The following is a 19,649-nucleotide window of genomic DNA, read 5'->3' on the forward strand; positions in this document are numbered from 1 at the left end:
AGGAAAGAAGGAAGGCAGGCAGGCAGGCAGGCAGGCAGGAAGGAAAGAAGGAAGGAAGGAAGGAAGGAAGGAAGGAAGGAAGGAAGGAAGGAAGGAAGGAAGGAAGGAAGAAATACAGAATTACCTTTGTTTTCAAGAAGTTTGCCATATACTAATAACAATGAGGTGGACAGCAAAGAATACTGTGTTTAAATCATTTACTTTAAACCATTTACTTTACTAACTATGTAACCCAGCCAATTCATAATTTCTGAGCTCTATTTTCTCTTACTTTTAATTATTTTTATTTCATTAAATATTTCTCATAATATATGAAAGAAATTATCATTTAAAAAAAATTTTAATTCCCAATTCTTTCCCTTCCTCCCACCCTCCCCTCTTGGGAGGGAAAGCAATTTGTTATCAATTATATATGTGAAGTCTTACAAAACATATTTCCATATTAGGAATGCTGATACAGAAAACACAAATTAAATTAAAATGAAAAAAGTATACTTTAATCTGCACTCAAGACTTTAGTAGTTCTCTCACAGGCGGTAGATAACTTTTTCATCATGAGTCTTTCAGTATTTCTCATCCTAATCCATTTAGTGTTAGTATTTTCTTAGATCATTGTCTTGATCAGAATAATTAATTCTTTCACAGCTGATAATCCTTACAATATTGCTGTTACTATATAGAATGTTCTCCTTATTCTGCTCACTCCACTTAATGTGAGTTCACATAAGTTTTCTCAAATTTTTCTGAAGCCATCATGCTTGTCATTTCCTTCCAATTTTGGATGCGTTAGTTTTATGCAAATCCATTTCTAGCACAACATTAAATAACAGTAATGACAACAGAGATTCTTGCTTCACCCCTGTTCTTATTGGGAAGCCTTCAAATTTGTTCTCATGACAAATAATGCTTGCTCTTGGATTTAGAGAAATACTGCTAGTTCAGTGTCTGGGAGGCTCAGAAGTAAAGTATGGGAAAGAAAGTATTAGACTGAATACCAAATGGAAGGTCTACAGAGCAGTTGTGCTGACCTCACTGCTGTATGCCTGTGAAACCTGGACAGTGTACATGGACAGTTCTCCATGCCAGAGAACTGAATCACTTCCTTTTGAACTGTCTTAGGAAGATTTTGAAGATAACCTGAGAGGATAAGATACCAGATAATAAGGTCCTTCCTCAAACCAAACTGCCAAGCATTTAAACTCTACTTCAGAGAACACAACTCCAGTGGGTTGGGCCATGTTAGCTGAATACAATACATAGGCTTGCCTAAAAGACTATTTTATGGAGAACTCACACAGGGTAAGCATTCACACAGTGGTCAGAAGAAGCGATACAAGGACATTCTCAAGGTCTCTCTTAAGAATTTTAGAATTGATTGTGTGACATGAGAGACACTGGTACAGGTTCCATGCCCGTATCAAAGAAGGTATCATGTTCTATGAGCAAAGAAGAACTGAAAAAGCTCAAAAGAAACGCAATATGCACAAATTTAGAGAATCCACCCTAAATGTTCAACATGGACTATTCATGCCCGACCTGTGGTGAAACATTCTGAGCTCATATTGGTCTGATCAGTCATAGTCAGACACATTGAAATAGTGATGTCATTCTGGTCCTCTTCAAGAACAAAAGACAACCAGTAACTATATCTCATTTTAAGAAAGGTTCCATTGATTCCCATGCTTTCCAGTGTTATTAATAGGAATGGATTTTTATTTTGTCAAAGGCTTTTTCTGCATTTATTGAAAGAATCATATGATTTTTATTGTTATTGACACAGTCAAATATATTGACAATTTCCTAATATTGAACTAGCCCTGCATTCCTGGTATAAATCCCACCTGGTCATAGTGTATTATTAAATCTTTATTAAAATTTGGCATTGATGTTCATTAAAGAAATTGGTCTATAGTTTTCTTTCTCTGTTTTTGCTCTCCCTGGTTTAGGTATCAAAACCATATTTCTGTCATAAAAGAAATTTGGCAGGATTCTTCTTTATTTAATGTTTTCAAATAGTTTATATTGTACTGAGATTAATTTTTCTTTAAATAGCCATCTGGTCCTGGGGATTTTTTCTTATGGAGCTCATTGCTGGCTTCTTCAATTTCTTTTCCAAAGATAAGACTATTCAAGTATTCTACTTCCTCTTATGTTAATCTTAGCAGCATTTCTTTTTTTGTAAATATTCATCCATTTCGCTTAGGTATTCACTTTTACTGGCATATAATTAAACAAAACAAGTCCTAATAATTGCTTGAATGTTATCTTCATTGGTGGTAAATTCACCCTTCTCATTCTTGATACTGATAATTTGGTTTTATTTTCCTTTATGAAAAACAAATTAATCAATGGTTTATCTATTTTATTGGATCTCTCCATGAAACCAACTCCGAGTTTTATTTATTAGTTCAATGGGTTTTTTACTTTCTATTTTATTCATCTTGCCTTTGATTTTCAGGATTTTCATTAAATTTCTTTAATTGGAGATTCTTAATTTATTCTTTTTCTAATTTGTTCTAGTTGCATGCCCAATTCATTGATCTGCTCTTTTGCTCTTTTATTAATGAATATATTCAGAGAGAAAAATTTTCCCCTGAGTACTGCTTTGTATCTCATAAGTTTGGGGATGTTGTCTCATTGTCGTTTTCTTTAATGAAATTATTAATTGGTTCACTCTTCAGGATTACATGATTTAGTTTCCAATTAGTTTTTAAACTATCCCTCTATTGCCCTTCCTTAAATGCAATTTTTATTGCATCATAATCTGAAAAAGGTACATTTACTGTTTCTGCTTTTCTGCATTTGGTTGTGAAGTTTTTATGACCTAATTAATGTGGTTAATTTTTGTGAAGCTGCCAGGTACAGCTGAGAAAAAGGTATACACCTTTCTATTTCCATTCAGTTTTCTCTAGAGATCTGTCATATCTAGTTTTTCTAAGATTCCATTAATTTCCTTGACTTCTTTTTTATTTCTTTTATGGCTAGATTTATCTAGCTCTGAGGTGGGAAGGAAGAGGTCCTCCACCAGTGTTACTGCCTATTTCCTCTTGAAATTCATTTAACTTTTCCTTTAAAATTGCACCATATACATTTGGTACATAAACATATACAGCATCATATCTATGATTCCTTTTAGCAAGATGATGCTTATCTCTTCTTAACTGGGCTTTTTTTTTGCTTTCTCTGAGATCATGACTGCTACCCCTTTATTTCAGTTAAAGCATAATAGACCCTGTGCCAGTCTTATTTTAACTCTGTGTGTGTTTCTTGCAAAACATAACTGTTGGATTCTGGCTTCTAATTTATTCTGCTATCTGCTTCACATTCACAGTTATGATTACTAACTGCATTTCCCTTCATCCTGTTTTCTTCTGTTTATTCTTCTCACTCTCTATTTTAATCTTGACCCTCTTCTAAAGTGAGTTTTGCTTCTGATTACTGCCTTCTTTTTTCTACCCTCCTTTATATCACCACTACCACCCTCTTTTTTTTTATCCCATTCCCTTCCTACTTCCCACTGGATAAGATAGATTTCATTACTAACTGAATATGTATTTATATTTTACCTCTTTGAACCAATTTAGATGTGAGTGAGGTGCAAAAGTCTCCCACCCCTCACCCCCATTTTCTTCTCCACTGTAAAAACTCTTTCTTGTGTGCCTGTTTTATGTAAGATAATTTTTCCCACTCTTCCTCTCCCTTACTCCTCTCCCAGGACAACCCCCTTTCTCACTTACCCTTTTTTTTTTTTTTTACATAATTAACTCACTCTTGTATGCTTCTTACCTAGAATCCTTCTAACTGTCCTAATTATGATAATGTTCTTAGAAGATACATTTATCATCTTCCCACATAGGAAGATATAATTTAAACTTAATGAGTCCTTTATGATTTTTCTTTCATGTTTACCTTTTTATACTTCTCTTGACTTATGTTTGAGTGTCAGATTTTTCTATTCGGTTCCAGTATTTTCATCAGGAATTTCTGAAAGTACTTAATTTCATTAAATGTCTATTTTTTTCCTTAAAAAATTATATTCAGTTTTGCTGATTAGGTTATTCTTCGTTATAATCTCAGCTCATCAGCCTTCATTGTGGCAGCTGCTAAATCTTGTGTGATTCCATGGTTCCACAGTATTTGAATGATTTCTTTCTTGTTGTGTGAAGTATTTTCTCTTTCACCTGGAAGATCTGGAATATGGCTACAATATTCCCTCATGTGGGGATCTCTTTCAGGTAGTGATTGGTAGATTCTTTCAATTTCTATTTTACCCTCTGGCTAGGATATTAGGGCAGTTTTCTTGATGATTTCTTGAAATATGGTGTGTAGGTTCCTTCTTTAATCAAGGCTTTCAGGTAATCCAATATTCTTAAATTTTGTCTCTTCATTCTATTTTCCAGGTCAGTTGTTTTCCCAATGAGATATTTCACATCTTTTATTTTTTCATTCTTTCAATTTGTTTGATAGCTTTTTGATGTGCCACAGAGTCTTCTGTACCACAGAAGTAGCTTCTACTTGCCCGATTCTAATTTTTAAGGAATTATTTTCTTCAGTGAGCTTTTGTACCTCTTTTTCTATTAGGCCAATTCTGTTTTTTAAAGTGCTATTTTCTTCAATATTTTTTTCTGCCTCTTTTTACAAAGGCGTTGTCTTTTCCTAAATTTCTTCCTTTGTTTTCATTTCTTTACCTATTTTTTCCTCAACCACTCTTATGTGATTTTGAAAATTCTTTCTGAGCTCTTTAGAAATTCTTCTTGAGCTTGTGTCCAACTCATATTTTTCTCTGAGAGTTTGCTTGTAGACACTGCTGATGGAGGCAGCAAGGGCAGGACGAGGGAGGTGGGGTGCCACTAGTCTCGTCTTCAGGCTTCTCTTGGTGCACTGGGCGGGTACCCCAGCCTGCAGTGTCCAGAGGGGGCCTGCGGGGAGTGAGGAGGTGGATCACTCTGGACCTCGCAGCCACAACCTCCAGTCCCGGAGGGCCTTTCTTGAGTCGCACCCCACAGAGCCCCTTCCAGGCCCTGGTGTCGGGTTCCACATAGGTGGGAGCAGGGAAAACTCTCAACTTCCTGAATTTCAAACTTCTTTTTACTTTGTACAATGGATGAACAATCACAAAGCATTCAAGGGCCTCCTGTTCCACAGTTTCAGCCACAGAAGGCCTTACAACCTGATATGGGCTACAATACATTAGCCAACTTTTGAATAGAAAAGAAGACTGGCTGTGGACAGTTTGGTGAAGTTTACAGAGCAGCCTGTCTCTTGGATGAAGTACGAATGGCTTTAAAAAAGGTGCAGATATTTAATTTAATGGATGCCAAGGCTCGTGCTGACTGTATCAAAGAAATGGATCTCCTTAAATAACTGAACCATCCAAATGTAATTAAATATTATGCTTCATTCATTGAAGACAATGAACTAAACATAGTTCTGGAATTAGCAGATGCTGGTGATCTCTCTAAAATGATAAAGCATTTTAAGAAATGAAAAAGGTGGAGGGAGGAGCCAAGATGGCAGAGTAGAAAGACATACATATACTAGCTCCGAACCCACAGACCATAAAACATCTGTAAAGAAGAAGTCCCAACAAATTCTGGAGCAGCAGAAGCCACAGAACAACAGAGCAGACGAGATTTCTCTTCCAGAGAGACCTGAAAACCTGACGCGAAAGGTCCATCGTGCACCTGACCCGGAGCAGAACCCAGCCCTGCCTTGGTGGCGTGGCACGGAGAGGAGTGGATCCGAGCAGGCTTCAGGGACAGAATCTCCAGCAGCCGGCACAGGTCCCTCCACTCACGGGCCCCAAAGGTTGGTGAGAGGGTCTTTTCGGCTTGCCAAGAGGGGAGTGGGGTCCCCCCATAACTCAGGCCCCCTCTGGAGGCAGCAGCAGAGGCGGCAGCAGACAGGGGCTCCCCAAGCAGGCAGGAGCTAGGATCCATTGTTGAAGGTCTCTGCATAAACTCCCTGAGGGAACTGAGCCCAGTGAGGTGGCCTTGCCCTGACCTGAGCACCTGAACTTAATCTCACACTGAATAGCAGCCCTGCTCCCGCCAAAAGCCCTGAGGCTGGGAAGCAGCATTTGAATCTCAGACCCCAAGCGCTGGCTGGGCGGATCTGGAGGCATGGTGGGGGTAGAAAGAAAACTCAGAAGTCAAGTCACTGGCTGGGAAAATGCCCAGAAAAGGGAAAAAAAATAAGACTACAGAAGGTTACTCTCTTGGTGAACAGGTATTTCCTCCCTTCCTTTTTGATGAGGAAGAACAATGCTTACCATCAGGGAAAGACATAGAAGTCAAGGCTTCTGTATCCCACATGTCCAAAATAAATATACCATGGGCTCAGGCCATGGAAGAGCTCAAAAAGGATTTTGAAAATCAAGTTAGAGAGGTGGAGGAAAAACTGGGAAGAGAAATGAGAGAGATGCAAGAAAAGTATGAGAAGCAGGTCAACACCGTGCTAAAGGAGACCCAAAAAAATGCTGAAGAAAATAACACCTTGAAAAATAGGCTAATTCAACTGGCAAAAGAGGTTCAAGAAGCCAATGAGAAGAAGAATGCTTTCAAAAGCAGAATTAGCCAAATGGAAAAGGAGGTTCCAAACCTCACTGAAGAAAATAGTTCTCTCAAAATTAGAATGGAACAGATAGAGGCTAATGACTTTGTGAGAAACCAAAAAATCACAAAACAAAACCAAAAGAATGAAAAACTGGAAGATAATGTGAAATATCTCATTGGAAAAACAACTGACCTGGAAAATAGATCCAGGAGAGACAATTTAAAAATTATGGGACTACCTGAAAGCCCTGAGCAAAAAAAGAACCTAGACATCATCTTTCATGAAATTATCAAGGAAAACTGCCCTGATATTCTAGAACCAGAGGGCTAAATAAGTATTCAAGGAATCCATCGATCACCGCCTGAAAGAGATCCAAAAAGAGAAACTCCTAGGAACATTGTGGCCAAATTCCAGAGTTCCCTGGTCAAGGAGAAAATATTGCAAGCAGCTAGAAAGAAACAATTCAAGTATTGTGGAAATACAATCAGGATAACACAAGATCTGGAAGCTTCTACATTAAGGGATCAAAGGGCATGGAATAGGATATTCCAGAAGTCAAAGGAACTAGGTCTAAAACCAAGAATCACCTACCCAGCAAAACTGAGTATAATCCTTCATGGGAAAAAATGGTCTTTCAATGAAATTGGGGACTTTCAAGCATTCTTGATGAAAAGACCAGAGCTGAAAAGAAAATTTGACTTTCAAACATAAGAATGAAGAGAGGTATGAAAAGGTAAACAGCAAAGAGAAGTCACAATTGACTTACTAAAGTTGAACTGTTTACATTCCTACATGGAAAGAAAATATTTGTAATTCTTGAAACTTTTCAGTATCTGGGTAGTTGGTGGGATCACACACACACAGACACAGACACACAGACACAGACACACAAGACACACAGACACACAGACACACAGACACACAGACACAGACACACACACACACACACACACACACACACACACACACACCCCTAGACAGAGACGGAGAGCACAGAGTGAATTGAATAGGATGGGATCATATCTTTAAAAAATGAAATTAAGCGGTGAGAGAGAAATATATTGGGAGGAGAAAGGGAGAAATGGAATGGGGCAAATTATGTCTCATAAAAGAGGCAAGCAAAAGACTTTTTAGTGGAGGGAAAAAGAAGGGAGGTGAGAGAAAAACATGAAGTTTACTCTCATTACATTTGACTAAAGGAAGGAATAAAATGCACACTCATTTTGGTATGAAAACCTATCTTACAATATAGGAAAGTGGGGGAGAAGGGGATAAGCAGGGTGGGGGGGATGATGGAAGGGATTGCAATGGGAGGAGGGAGCAATTAGAAGTCAACACTCATGGGGAGGGACAGGATCAAAAGAGAGAACAGAAGCAATGGGGGGCAGGATAGGAGGGAGAGAAATATAGTTAGTCTTACACAACATGATTATTATGGAAGTCATTTGCAAAACTACACAGATGTGGCCTATATTGAATTGCTTGCCTTCCAAAACAAATGGGTGGGGAGGGAGGGATGAAGAAAAGTTGGAACTCAAAGTTTTAGGATCAACTATCGAGTACTGTTCTCGCTACTAGGAAATAAGAAATACAGGTAAAGGGGTATAGAAAGTTATCTGGCCCTACAGGACAAAAGAGAAGATGGGGTCAAGGGAAGGGAGGGATGATAGAAGAGAGGGCAGATTGGTGATAGGGGCAATTAGAATGCTCAGTGTTTTGGGGTGTTGGGAGGGGGCAAATGGGGAGAAAATTTGGAACCCAAAATTTTGTGAAAATTAATGTTAAAAGTTAAATAAATTAATGAAAAAAATAAAAAAAATAAAAGAATGACTGAACTAATTCAGAGTTCTATCAATGTGTCTGTTTTCCCACAGCCCTTCCAACATTTGTTCTTTATTTTTTTGTCAGCTTTACCAGTTGATGGAAGTGAAGTAGAACCTTAGAGTTCTTTAATTTCCATTTCTCTAATTATTAGTAATTAGGAGCATTTTTCATATGACTATAAATAGTTTGAGTTTCTTCCCTTGAGAACTGCCTATTCATATCCATTGGCCATTTATCAAGTGGGGAATGTCCCTTATCTTATAAATTTGAATAAGATGTTTATGTAGCTTAAAAATGAGACCTACTATAAAGATTATTTTTTAGGGTTACCTATCTCCTTTCTGATCTTAGTCATATTAGATTTCCTTGGATAAACACATTCATGGAATCAAAACTCTCCATTTTATCTTCTGTAATCCTCTCTGTCCCTTGCTTGGTCATGAGCTCTTTCTCTAACCATACATATGAAGGATAACTTCTTCCTTCTTTCTCAAATTTGTTTGTGATATGCTATTTTATATCTAGGTCACTTACCCATTTGGAGCTCATTCAGAAACACCAGCCATCTAGTCTCCAACTATATCACAGAAACTGATCTCTCTAAAATCACTCATCATCTAACTATCAAATTTCATGCCCTTTTCCAATTCCTCATCCTTTCTGACCTCTCTGTAGCAACTGATATGACTGACTATCCTTTTTTTCCTAAGTATTCTTCTCTGGGTTTTCTTAACACTTTCCTCTTTTGGTTCTCCTTCCTAACTCCTCCTATCTTCCCGGTCTCCTTCACTGGTTCATCATCCACATCACACCCATTAATTGTGAACATACACAAAAAGTCTTTTATAGGACTTCTTTTTTTCTCTTCCTCAGTTACCTCATTAGCAAAGGAAGATGACTCCCTGTTCTATTTATTAAGTTCTATCCTTTCTCTTGAACTCTAGGTTCCACATCACTGCTAATTAGATATTTCAACTTGGATACTCAATATCCCAATCTTCTTCTAAATTCCCTTATTTTTGTTGAAAAAAAACAACAACATTCTTCTAGCCACCCTCACAACCTTGGTGTCACCCTCAATTCTTTTTACTCACCTGAAATATCCAACCAGTTGCCAAAATCTTGTCATTTCTATATGCATAACATCTCTTGCATACATCTCCTCATCCCTCAATACAAATACCACCTTTTTTCAATCCCTTAATATTACTTTCTGCCGAGATTGCCCCCTTATCTGCTTTAACCCCTGCTCTAACACAGCCAAAATGATTTTCTAAACTTCAGACAAGACCATATCACTATCACTACTTAGTAATTCCTAGTGGTTACCTATTGATTATATGATCAAACATAAAATCCTGTTTGGAATTTAAAACTCTTTGCAACCCAATCTTAACCTACCTCTCTAGTGTCTTTACACATTACTCTTCCTCTGTTGTAGGGTCCATCAACAGTGATCTACTTGCTGTTCTTCACATGTGCTTGGTCTGGCTATTCACACCCTTAGACTAATCTTCCTCCTTACCTCTACCTCCCTGGCTTCTTCTAAGACACAGTTCAATTGACACTTTCTCCCTGAAGTCCTTCCTGGTTCTCTCCCAACCCCCCTCCCTAGCATTTTTCATTCAAGGTTACTTTGTATATGCATGTGTGTGTGGCCGTGTGCATATATGTGTGTATCAGCATATTACACACACACACACTCTTTTCATATAAAGACAATATCTTTCAATAGAATACAAGTTCCAGTATTTTTCACATTCTGCAAAGTGAAATTACTCTAGATGGCAGAGTAGAAGCAGGGACCTGCCAGAGTTCTCCCCCAAAACCCCTCAAAAAAAACCTGGAAAAAATGACTAAAATTCTAAAGCAACAGAAGCCACAAAAATGACAGACTGAATCAAATTTCCAGTCTAAGACAATCTTGAAGATTTAAAGTAAGGGTTGGGAGCGGAGCACAATTTGGCAGACTGAATCGCTGGTGGCTGCTGTGGTTTCCAGACTTCTCAACCCACAAACACCAAAGATAGCTTCAAAGGTCAGTGGGAAGGGTTAATCACCTGGTAAGAGGGGAACATGATCTGACCCCAGCCCCAGGGCTGCATCAGTCACTGCTAAAGTAGAAGTTGCTTCTGGAGTCCCACACTTAACAAAAAACTCAAAAGTCAAGTAATTGGCTGGGAAAATGAGCAAATGGAGGAAAAACAAACAGGCTACAAATTCTTATTTTCTCAGTGAAGAGGTATTTTCTTAAGTCATTGGTAACAAAGAAGATCAAAACATACAACCAGCAGACAACAAAGATAAAGCTCCTGCATACAAAGCCTCCAAGAAAAATATGAATTGGTCTCAGGCCACAGAAGTGCTCTAAAAGGATTTTGAAAATCAAGTAAGAGAAATAAAGGAAAAATTGGGAAGAGAAATGAAAGTGATGCAAGAAAATAATGAAAAATGAGTCAATGGTTTGCTAAAAGAAACCTCCAAAAATGCTGAAGAAAATAACAATTTTAAAATCAGACTAACCCAAATGGCAAAAGAGGTCCAAAAAGTCAATGAGGAGAAGAATGCCTTAAAAAAGCATAATGGGCCAAATGTAAAAAGGAGCTACAAAAGCACACTGAAGAAAATAATTCCTTAAAAATTAGAACTGAGCAAATGGAAGCGAATGACATTGTGAGAGATCAAGAAACAATAAACAAAACCAAAGAATGAAAAAACAGAAGACAATGTGAAGTATCTCATTGGAAAAACAATTGACCTGGAAAATGGATCCATGAGTGATAATTTAAAAATTATTAGACTACCTGAAAGCCATGATCAAAAAAAGAGCCTAGACATCATCTTTCAAGAAATTATTGAGGAAAACTGCTCTGACATTCTAGAACCAGATGGTAAATTAGAAATGGAAAGAATCCACCAATCATCTCCTGAAAGAAATCCCAAAAGGGAAACTCCTGGGAATATTGTAGCCAAATTCCAGAGTTCCCAGGTCAAGGAGAAAATGTTACAAGTAGTCAGAAAGAAACAATTCAAGGATTGTGGAAACACAATCCAGATAACACAAGATTTAGCAGCTTCTACACTAAGGGATCAGAGGGCTTGGAATACGATATTCCAGAGATCAAAGGAGATAGGATTAAAACCAAGAATCACTGAGTATAATACTTCAGGGGAAAAAAAATGGAACTTCAATGAAATAGAAGACTTCCAAGCATTCTTGTTGAAAAGACCAGAGCTGAACAGAAAATTTTACTTTTAAATATAAGAATCAAGAGAAACATGGAAAGGTAAACAGGAAAGAGAAACCATAAGGGACTTAATAAAGTTGAATTGTTTACATTCCTACATGGAAAAATGGTATTTGTAACTCATGAGACCTTTCTCAGTATTAGTATAGTTGGAAGGAATACATAAATGTGTGTGTGTGTGTGTATGTATATGTAAGTATATATATATATATATATATACAGAGAGAGAGAGACAGAGACAGAGGACACAGGATGAGCTGAATATGAAGGGATGATATCTAAAAAAGAAATTAAGTGTTGAGAGAAAGGGAGAGGCAAAATATAGTAAATCATCTCACATAAAAGAGGCAAGAAAGAGCTTTTACAATGGAGGGGAAAAAGGGGAAGATGAAAGGGAGTAAGTGAGCCTTATTTTTACTGGATTGGGCTTCAGGAGTGAATAGAATACACATTCATTGGGTATGGAAGTTTATCTTACCCTACAGGAAAGCAGGGAGGAAGGGATGAGAGAAGGGAAGATAATAAAAGGTATAGTAGATTGGGGGAAGGGGTAATCAGAAGCACTTTGTTTGGCAGTGACAGGTCAAAAGGAGAGAATAGAATAAATGGAAGATGGGACAGGATAGAGGGAAATATAGCTAGCCTTTCACAACATGACTGCTATGGAAGTGTTTTGCATGACTACACATATATAACCTATATCGAATTGCTTGCCTTCTCAACGAGGGTGGATGGAGAGGGGGGAAGAGAGAGAGAATGTAGAACACAAAGCTTTAAAAATAAACATTAAAAACTGTTTTTATATACAACTAGGAAATAAGATATATAGGCAATGGGGTACAGAAATCTATCTTGCCCTACAGGAAAAAAGAAGAGATGGGGATTGGAGGGGTGGGGTTAGTGAGTAATAGAAGAGAGAGTGGACTGGAGGAAAGGGTAATCAGAATATATGCTGTCCTGGAGTGTGGAGAGGGGGAGATGGGGAGAAAATTTGAAATGCTAAATTCTATGGAAGTGAATGCTGAAAACTGAAAATAAATAAAAAAAAATTTTATTTTAAGGGAAATTACTCTAAATCAATAAAGAATGGAATAAATCATCTTAGTAAAGTTTATAATTACACTAACTTTCTGTCAAGTGTTACTTATTTTCCAGACTCCTAGGAGAATTTATGCCATAGAAACCATACAAAAGTAATTTATTTTCATCTCAAAACCTTATAAAAGTGATTGCTTTTATGTTGTTATTTGACTTTTTAAAATATTTGTACCAGTTAAGATAAAACTGTAGTTCAATATCTTGGTTCAAAGCCATAGATTTGAATAGAGTAGATGAGGAGCTATAGCTTTCTGACTTATATTTCTTTCTGCAAACAAGAACAAAAGCAAACTCTAAAATCTTGAATCAGAAATTCCATAGAAAACAAAATTCTTTAAAATTTTGTAGGGTACATTAAATTATTTTTAAAAATTTATCACTTGCATTTTAAGTAAAGATTAAAACAAGATTCTTAAAAAGTTCTAGATATAGAAAGTTAACAGTAAAAAGTTCATAAAATATCAAAACAATAATAGTCATTGAGAGAGGCTGAATTCTACGCAAAATATCCTTTTGACTGATTCTCAGATTCCCCAGTAGGAACCATTAAACTTCCTTACCCCATTCTGTTCCATCGCCTATGCTTCTAGATTCTCCATCTCCTTCATCTGGTGCAACCAAGAAATCAAACTCCTTTAGAGCTTGAGCTTCTTTTGTATCTCGATCTTCACTGCTATCAGATAACACCCTCTTCCTAACAATCTAATGAAAAAACATATTAAATTAAAATACTAGTACATACTAGGTATACATGCTTAAAATCAAGTAAATCAAATACTGATTTAAATCACTAGTTGGGAAAACTCAATTTTTCCCCCTTAAAAATGTGCATTCTAATTGTTTACTATAGTCTGATGTAGCAGTCAACTCAAACAGATGGATATTTTACTTATAAAAATTTAGGAACTATATATTTTTAAGGAGTTATTTAAGGTTGTTTTCCATTAGATTTTGCAGCTACATGAGAAAACCTGATGTCAAACTGTAAGATGAACCATTTCTAATTTAACGGATTGATAGAAATGTGAAAGATATTTTAGCTACACTGTATTAGAACTGAAATACAGGGTGATACAGTGGAAAAGAGCTTGCCTCAGAACCAGAATCAGAGTTTAAGTACAGTCACTGAAATAAACTTAGTGTGTGTGACCCTAATTAAGACATTTAACTTCTCATTAGTTAGGCCTGTCAAACTCAAATAGATGGATCTCTGCATTCTATATATTGACTAAAAAACACAAATTAGCATTATCTATGCTGTGGTGTATTTTTATCTTGTTAAACATTTCCCAATGATATTTTAATCTGATTCCTGACATTGCAGGAGTCTTGCTGCGTCAGCAAGTTTGATACATCTGTTCTAGGTAACTCTCTAAAACTATAAAGTTGCAAAGAAGATGCTAATCTGCATAAGCAGAAGGAGCTTCCTCATCTGTGAATCCCCAATGCCAATGAAAATTTAAGTCTCGTATCTACCTCTATCCCTATATTAGAGCCTTGCATTTCATTCTTTAACAGTTTTGCATTTTGCACAATGCTAGCTTTATCCATAGTCAGAAGAACTTCATAAAATATCCTGTCTTTCATGTTCTGCTAATATGTTAGGTTTTACTTCTAACATCCCATTTCTTTATTACTTCAAGTAAATAGAAAGTACATTTAGGAATTTGTCCTTGTAGACTTATGGAATTCCATACTTAAAAGCTTCCATTTGTTTCTATTACTCCTCTCTAACCTTACATTTCTTTCCAGACTCTTCCTACTTACATATAGCTACCCTACAACAAACTTTTCTATTCCTGAACATTTGAACTTTGAGGGCAAGGCTTTACTTTGTAAACAAATAGACTGACAAGAAATCTAATAAAATCTATTTTACTTCATTGCTAGACCCTACTGAAATCCTTTGTGGAGATCCAAATTTAGTTGAAAGACTGAAATTAAGCGTAATGTTTTGATGTTGAAATCTTAAAGAAAAAAAAACAGTTGGATCAATGACTACCACTGATTAATATGGATTTAAGAGCATCACAATTTCTCTAAGCTTCAGCTTTCCAAGCTATAAAAGAGGTAAGAACAAACGTATTCAAATCACATCACAAGGCTGCTATGCAGTTCAAAATATAATATAATATAAATGCTCAAGTCTGTTGAAAAAGTAAAAAGCACTATATAAATATGAGGTAACATTATAATAGAAAATGCAATATTAGATCAATTAGAGGGACATTTTCTAGGGGGGGTATAGATATCTTACATGACATCATCCTCAAAAGGTTGTAACTTGACCTCCCAAAGACTCATACACCTTAAAAGGATAGGAGAAAACATTTATTTTACTCCCAATTTATTCCTAACATGGTTACAGAGTCTTTGTTTGAAGGTTTTCAGTAACAATTGGAACTCTTTTATAATACAACTAATTCCCCTTCTGGTCAGGTTTAACCATTACAAAGTTACTACAAAGAAATCTAACTTCCCAATGAATTTATCTATTGTCCTGGTTCTGATACCTGAAGAATCACAGAACAATTTAATCTTACTTCTTGTTTTATAGTATGTCTAAGACTTAATTACCATTTTTAGTAGCCCACATCACACTACTGTTTCATCTTGAATTAATGGTCAATTTAAAACTCCCAAGTTTTGTTTTGTTTTTTCAATGTGAACTTCTATCAATCCAGGTCTCCTCATCCTGTAATTGTATGGTTTATCTTTGGGAGCTAAATGTATGACTAATGTAAGAATAATGAATAAAACTAACCAAATAAGATCTTTATGAGGCCTGATTCTGCCATGAAATGTATAATTTGTCCCTCATACCTCTATGTCAAAAGGACATTACTATGTCCCCACCTACATCACTGGTGTAGAGACAGAACTAGTGGATCATTTTGTTCTTCGTGACATGAGAGAAACTGTTAAAACTGGTGTTGTAAAAGTCAGTTGTCAAGAAAGCTCCTTGGAGCACTGAAGGTCACAAAATCTGCCCAGAAGTCTCTAAAGGCTAAATTAATACTTTGTACACTTGCCATCCCGGTCTCAATCAGTGGTGGAAGGATCTTAGAAATATTTGTCTCAATTAGCTATTTTAGTTTAAAAGTAAAAAGCAAATTAATTATTATAATGTATCATAGGAGCTTCAAGAAGAAAATGTTTTGTGCACTAGGTTTCATAGCTGTTTTAAATTTTTAATTAATAAAATCAGTAATTTTTAAATGGAACCAACATGACCAAAACTCTATCAGAAATGTTGAGCTCACTAAATCAAAATTCTATATGGGGGAAAAAAAGGTGTGTGTTTGGGGGGGAACACCACTAAATGCACCGTAGAGTGACTACAAACTTCCCTCCAAGATGATAAGGATTCGTTAATCAATATTCCTTGAACTGTTAGTCATTTCAGTATAATCTCCTGATTCTGACATTCAAAGTGTTGCTCAATTTGTCTCTAATTCATCTCTTCCATCATATCACATACTACTTTCGTTTACACAGGTTACATTTTTAACCAGACAAGACTCTTTCCTTCCCCATCTCATGTAGTATTCTCCTGTCTATGTATTTTTGCTTATATAATCCTCCACACCTAAGGAGATTCCTTTTTAACTCTCTTCCTTTGGATTTTCCAGTTAAAAAAGAAATCTCCCTTCCTTAAGGGCCCAACTCAGGTCTCAGCTCCTCCATAAAGTTGTTCCATACCCCTGCCTCTCAATCATAAGTGATTGATTACTTTCTCTTCAAATCTCTCAAAGCACATTCCCTGGACAACCTCGTATTTATCATATTCTCCCATGTCGTGGCTACTTTGTATTCAACTTTTGCCTCCCTTTACCCATTAAACTAACTATTTCAAGCAGCTAACCAATAGAGTCTATGCAGTATTTATCTTTGTATACATAAGCTAAACATGCCTTGCAATTCATTTCAACTGAGCAACCACTGAATGATTTGCCTACTAAGTGTAATGCACTTGGGCAAAATCAAATCAGTCCCTATCTTCAAAGATAACTAACTTACTCAGATAAATACTGTGTACTTCACTCTGTGTACTTGTATCCACACTAGCACAGTGTCTAAAATATAGCAGACGCTCAATACACAGTTTTGATTGATTCAAGAACTTATTGTTTGTTATACTGAATTAAATGTGCCTATTATTCAAACAACAAAACTTCTCTGATTTTTATTTGATATTTATTTTTTCATATATATATTTATATTTACTTTATTTACCAGCTCAATTTTGGGGTAGTAAGTTCCCCATACTTACTAAAGGTCTTCAAGAAAACTCTAGGAAACCACTTCTATGAATGTTGCTATGAGTATTATTTATCAATTGAGGAAGGATGGGCTATATGTTAAGATCCCTTCCCATTATGAAATTCTGTGATTCTGTATGAAATTCTGTAATAATATTGGTAATGAAACCCAACTATGATTATGGAAAAGTGAGTTAAATAAGGAGGTATAAAAAACATATTTTCTGCCTTCAAGGAACTTCTTATAATCTAAGAAAATCTAAGAGAAAAAAAAAGTAAACAAGAGATAAAAAATGACTATAGACCATGTGTGTAATCACACATAGTGACTACCACGATAGGAACTGCTACATACTAGAATCAATGGACACACTGAGATTAAGAGTAACCCATTAAACATCAACTTTCATCTAGTGAGAGTACTGATTAATGCCAAGTCTTAGATATACTCCATTACTAGGATTAGGATCATTCTCTCTGCTGATATCACTGTCATTTGACTCTGGGCTAAAACCAGGAAACTGGCAATGGCTATACCAGCAAAAACTACACAGAAAGCAATTTTGAGCAATTCTGAAGCCTCTGGTAGAGGTTATTAAGACATTTGGTATCACAGATTCCCTTGTAGTCTGCTGAAGCCTATTGATTCCTCAGAATGCTTTTAAGCAAATGAAGGAAATGCTAAATTTCAGCTAAAAGTTAGTGAAAATTAAAAAAAAAAAGATTTCCCATTTAAGTTCACAAACTCTCTAAAATCAATGTCTATATATCTCAGGTTAAGAACCACTGCTTTAAAGAGCTCAAAGAAGGAAGGCTCCCTAGAAAAGATACACCATCATACAGGGACTTACATTTGACCAGATGACATTTATCTCTATCAAGTACCATGGCTTCTGCTATGTTACAACTAGTGACACAACACTATCACAGTAATGTAATACTTAACACAAGCTATCTAGGAATGTTCTGATGCTGAACTGAATACCTGATGATTGATAACAGCAAAAAGACTGAAATTTTCAAAAGAAAGTAACTATATTGAATTTAAGATCTATACTAGTTAAAATCATTTCAGAGGAATTTTTTATAGTTTACAGAAAAAAACTTAAGGGCCAAAAAGTGTCACGGATTAATGATTTTTACTTTTTCTTTTATTTGGATATCTGGATACTTTTATATTTTCTGACTTATATGACCCACCGTTGAAGTATCAATGATGGTTTTCTCTCTCCCATCAATATCATCTTCATCATCTTCATCACTGAAGTCTGCATTTTCAAGGAATTTGAAAGTATCCAGTACAGAGGCAGAATCAGTTAACTCTGGTTTCCTAGTTTAAAGTATACACATCTTAGGTAATTAACAGAAAGTAAACTTCAATGAAAGCATTAATCCATGACATTTCAAGTGCTCATTTTATTCTTATTTTGCCATGATTCCACAATCCCAAATTACAGACTAGAGTTTCCTATACAAATAAACGATTTCCAGGAGCCATGGGTTTGGGAAAGACAATGAAGAACTATTCTAGGCTACATTTTCAAATTATTTTGAGGTCAAATTTCTTTCATTTTACTAACATAGGCATATCCACATTTAACACTGCCTCAACTGCCATTATATGTTAAAGCAACTTTCACTCTAACAATGGATCATCATCTGAGATTCAATTATGACTGTGCAATTACAGAATTAGGTATCTCCTGAAGCAGTTTCAATTAATATCATTTTTTTCCTGTAGAACTAATTTGCCCCAGCTTTGAGCAGGGAGAAGGGGAAAGTTGCCTGTATATATAACCTTAATACTTTACTTTGTTTTCAATAATTTTCCTATCTTCTTCTGTACAGAAGGACAAAAAGTTTGCATAGTCTACGAGAGGAAAAAAGAGGTAAAGGGAGAACCAAACAGTAAGCAGCAAAATCCAACTCCAGCTTGTGAATCTTTTACCTCCTAAATAGGTAGTAAATAAATACAAATGTATTTGGAGGTAATGAATTGATACGATGCTCAAAAAATTTATTATTACAAGGTTTGAATACTGGTAAGAAAATCATTACCTTCTGGGAAATGAAAGAGCTCTTTTAAGATACTAGGCTTGCATTGTGTTCAGGAATTTATTAAATGGTCCCCAAATGTAAAGGATGCAAATTATTGAGCAAATTTTAAATTTTGGATGCAAAACTGAAGGTTTCCTTTTTATTGAAGTGGTTAGCTACTGGTAGCCTAAATTTTAAAGAGCAAATGAATCTCATTAGAAAACGATTAATTAAAATTTTTTTAAAAATTCAAAATATGAACTGATTTGCAAACAACTAGAATGGCACTTTAATCCTGGTCAATCTGAAGAGAAAGGATAAGCACAAAAAAGCCTGTGTCAAGTCAGATGCCCTCCTCTTTAGGTTTCCATAATGAATTTGATTCTTTTCTTCAAAGTTACAGTGAGGAATGAGTGTGAGTAGAAATAAAATCAGAATTAATGACTACAAGGGCCTATGGATACACAGACAATGTATATCTGCAGGTCTGGCACCTTTCCTTGAAAACAAGTCAACATTCTTTAAAATTGTTTGTTTCTGAAACAGGAAAATGAAGGTCCAGGAAACAGTGCTTTAGGTACAATGCTTTAGGGTTTTTTTGTTACTTCTAAAAGTCTTATTTTTA

At 35.9% G+C, this 19,649-nt stretch overlaps 1 protein-coding gene across 3 annotated transcripts in view; it reads right to left on the reverse strand.

The window, feature by feature from the left end:
- Positions 1-19,649, reverse strand: part of STRN (striatin) — a 146,711-nt gene that overhangs the window by 55,331 nt on the left and 71,731 nt on the right. For all 3 annotated transcript variants that reach the window (XM_072634162.1, XM_072634161.1, XM_072634160.1), the window contains exons 6-7: positions 18,188-18,317; positions 13,286-13,427 (exon numbers count right to left, since the gene is read on the reverse strand). In XM_072634162.1, the coding sequence (XP_072490263.1) occupies positions 13,286-13,427; positions 18,188-18,317 (272 nt within the window). The remainder of the gene's footprint in view (positions 1-13,285; positions 13,428-18,187; positions 18,318-19,649) is intronic.

The sequence above is a fragment of the Notamacropus eugenii genome, chromosome 1 (genome assembly GCF_028372415.1).
Source record: "Notamacropus eugenii isolate mMacEug1 chromosome 1, mMacEug1.pri_v2, whole genome shotgun sequence".
NCBI lineage: Eukaryota > Metazoa > Chordata > Mammalia > Diprotodontia > Macropodidae > Notamacropus > Notamacropus eugenii.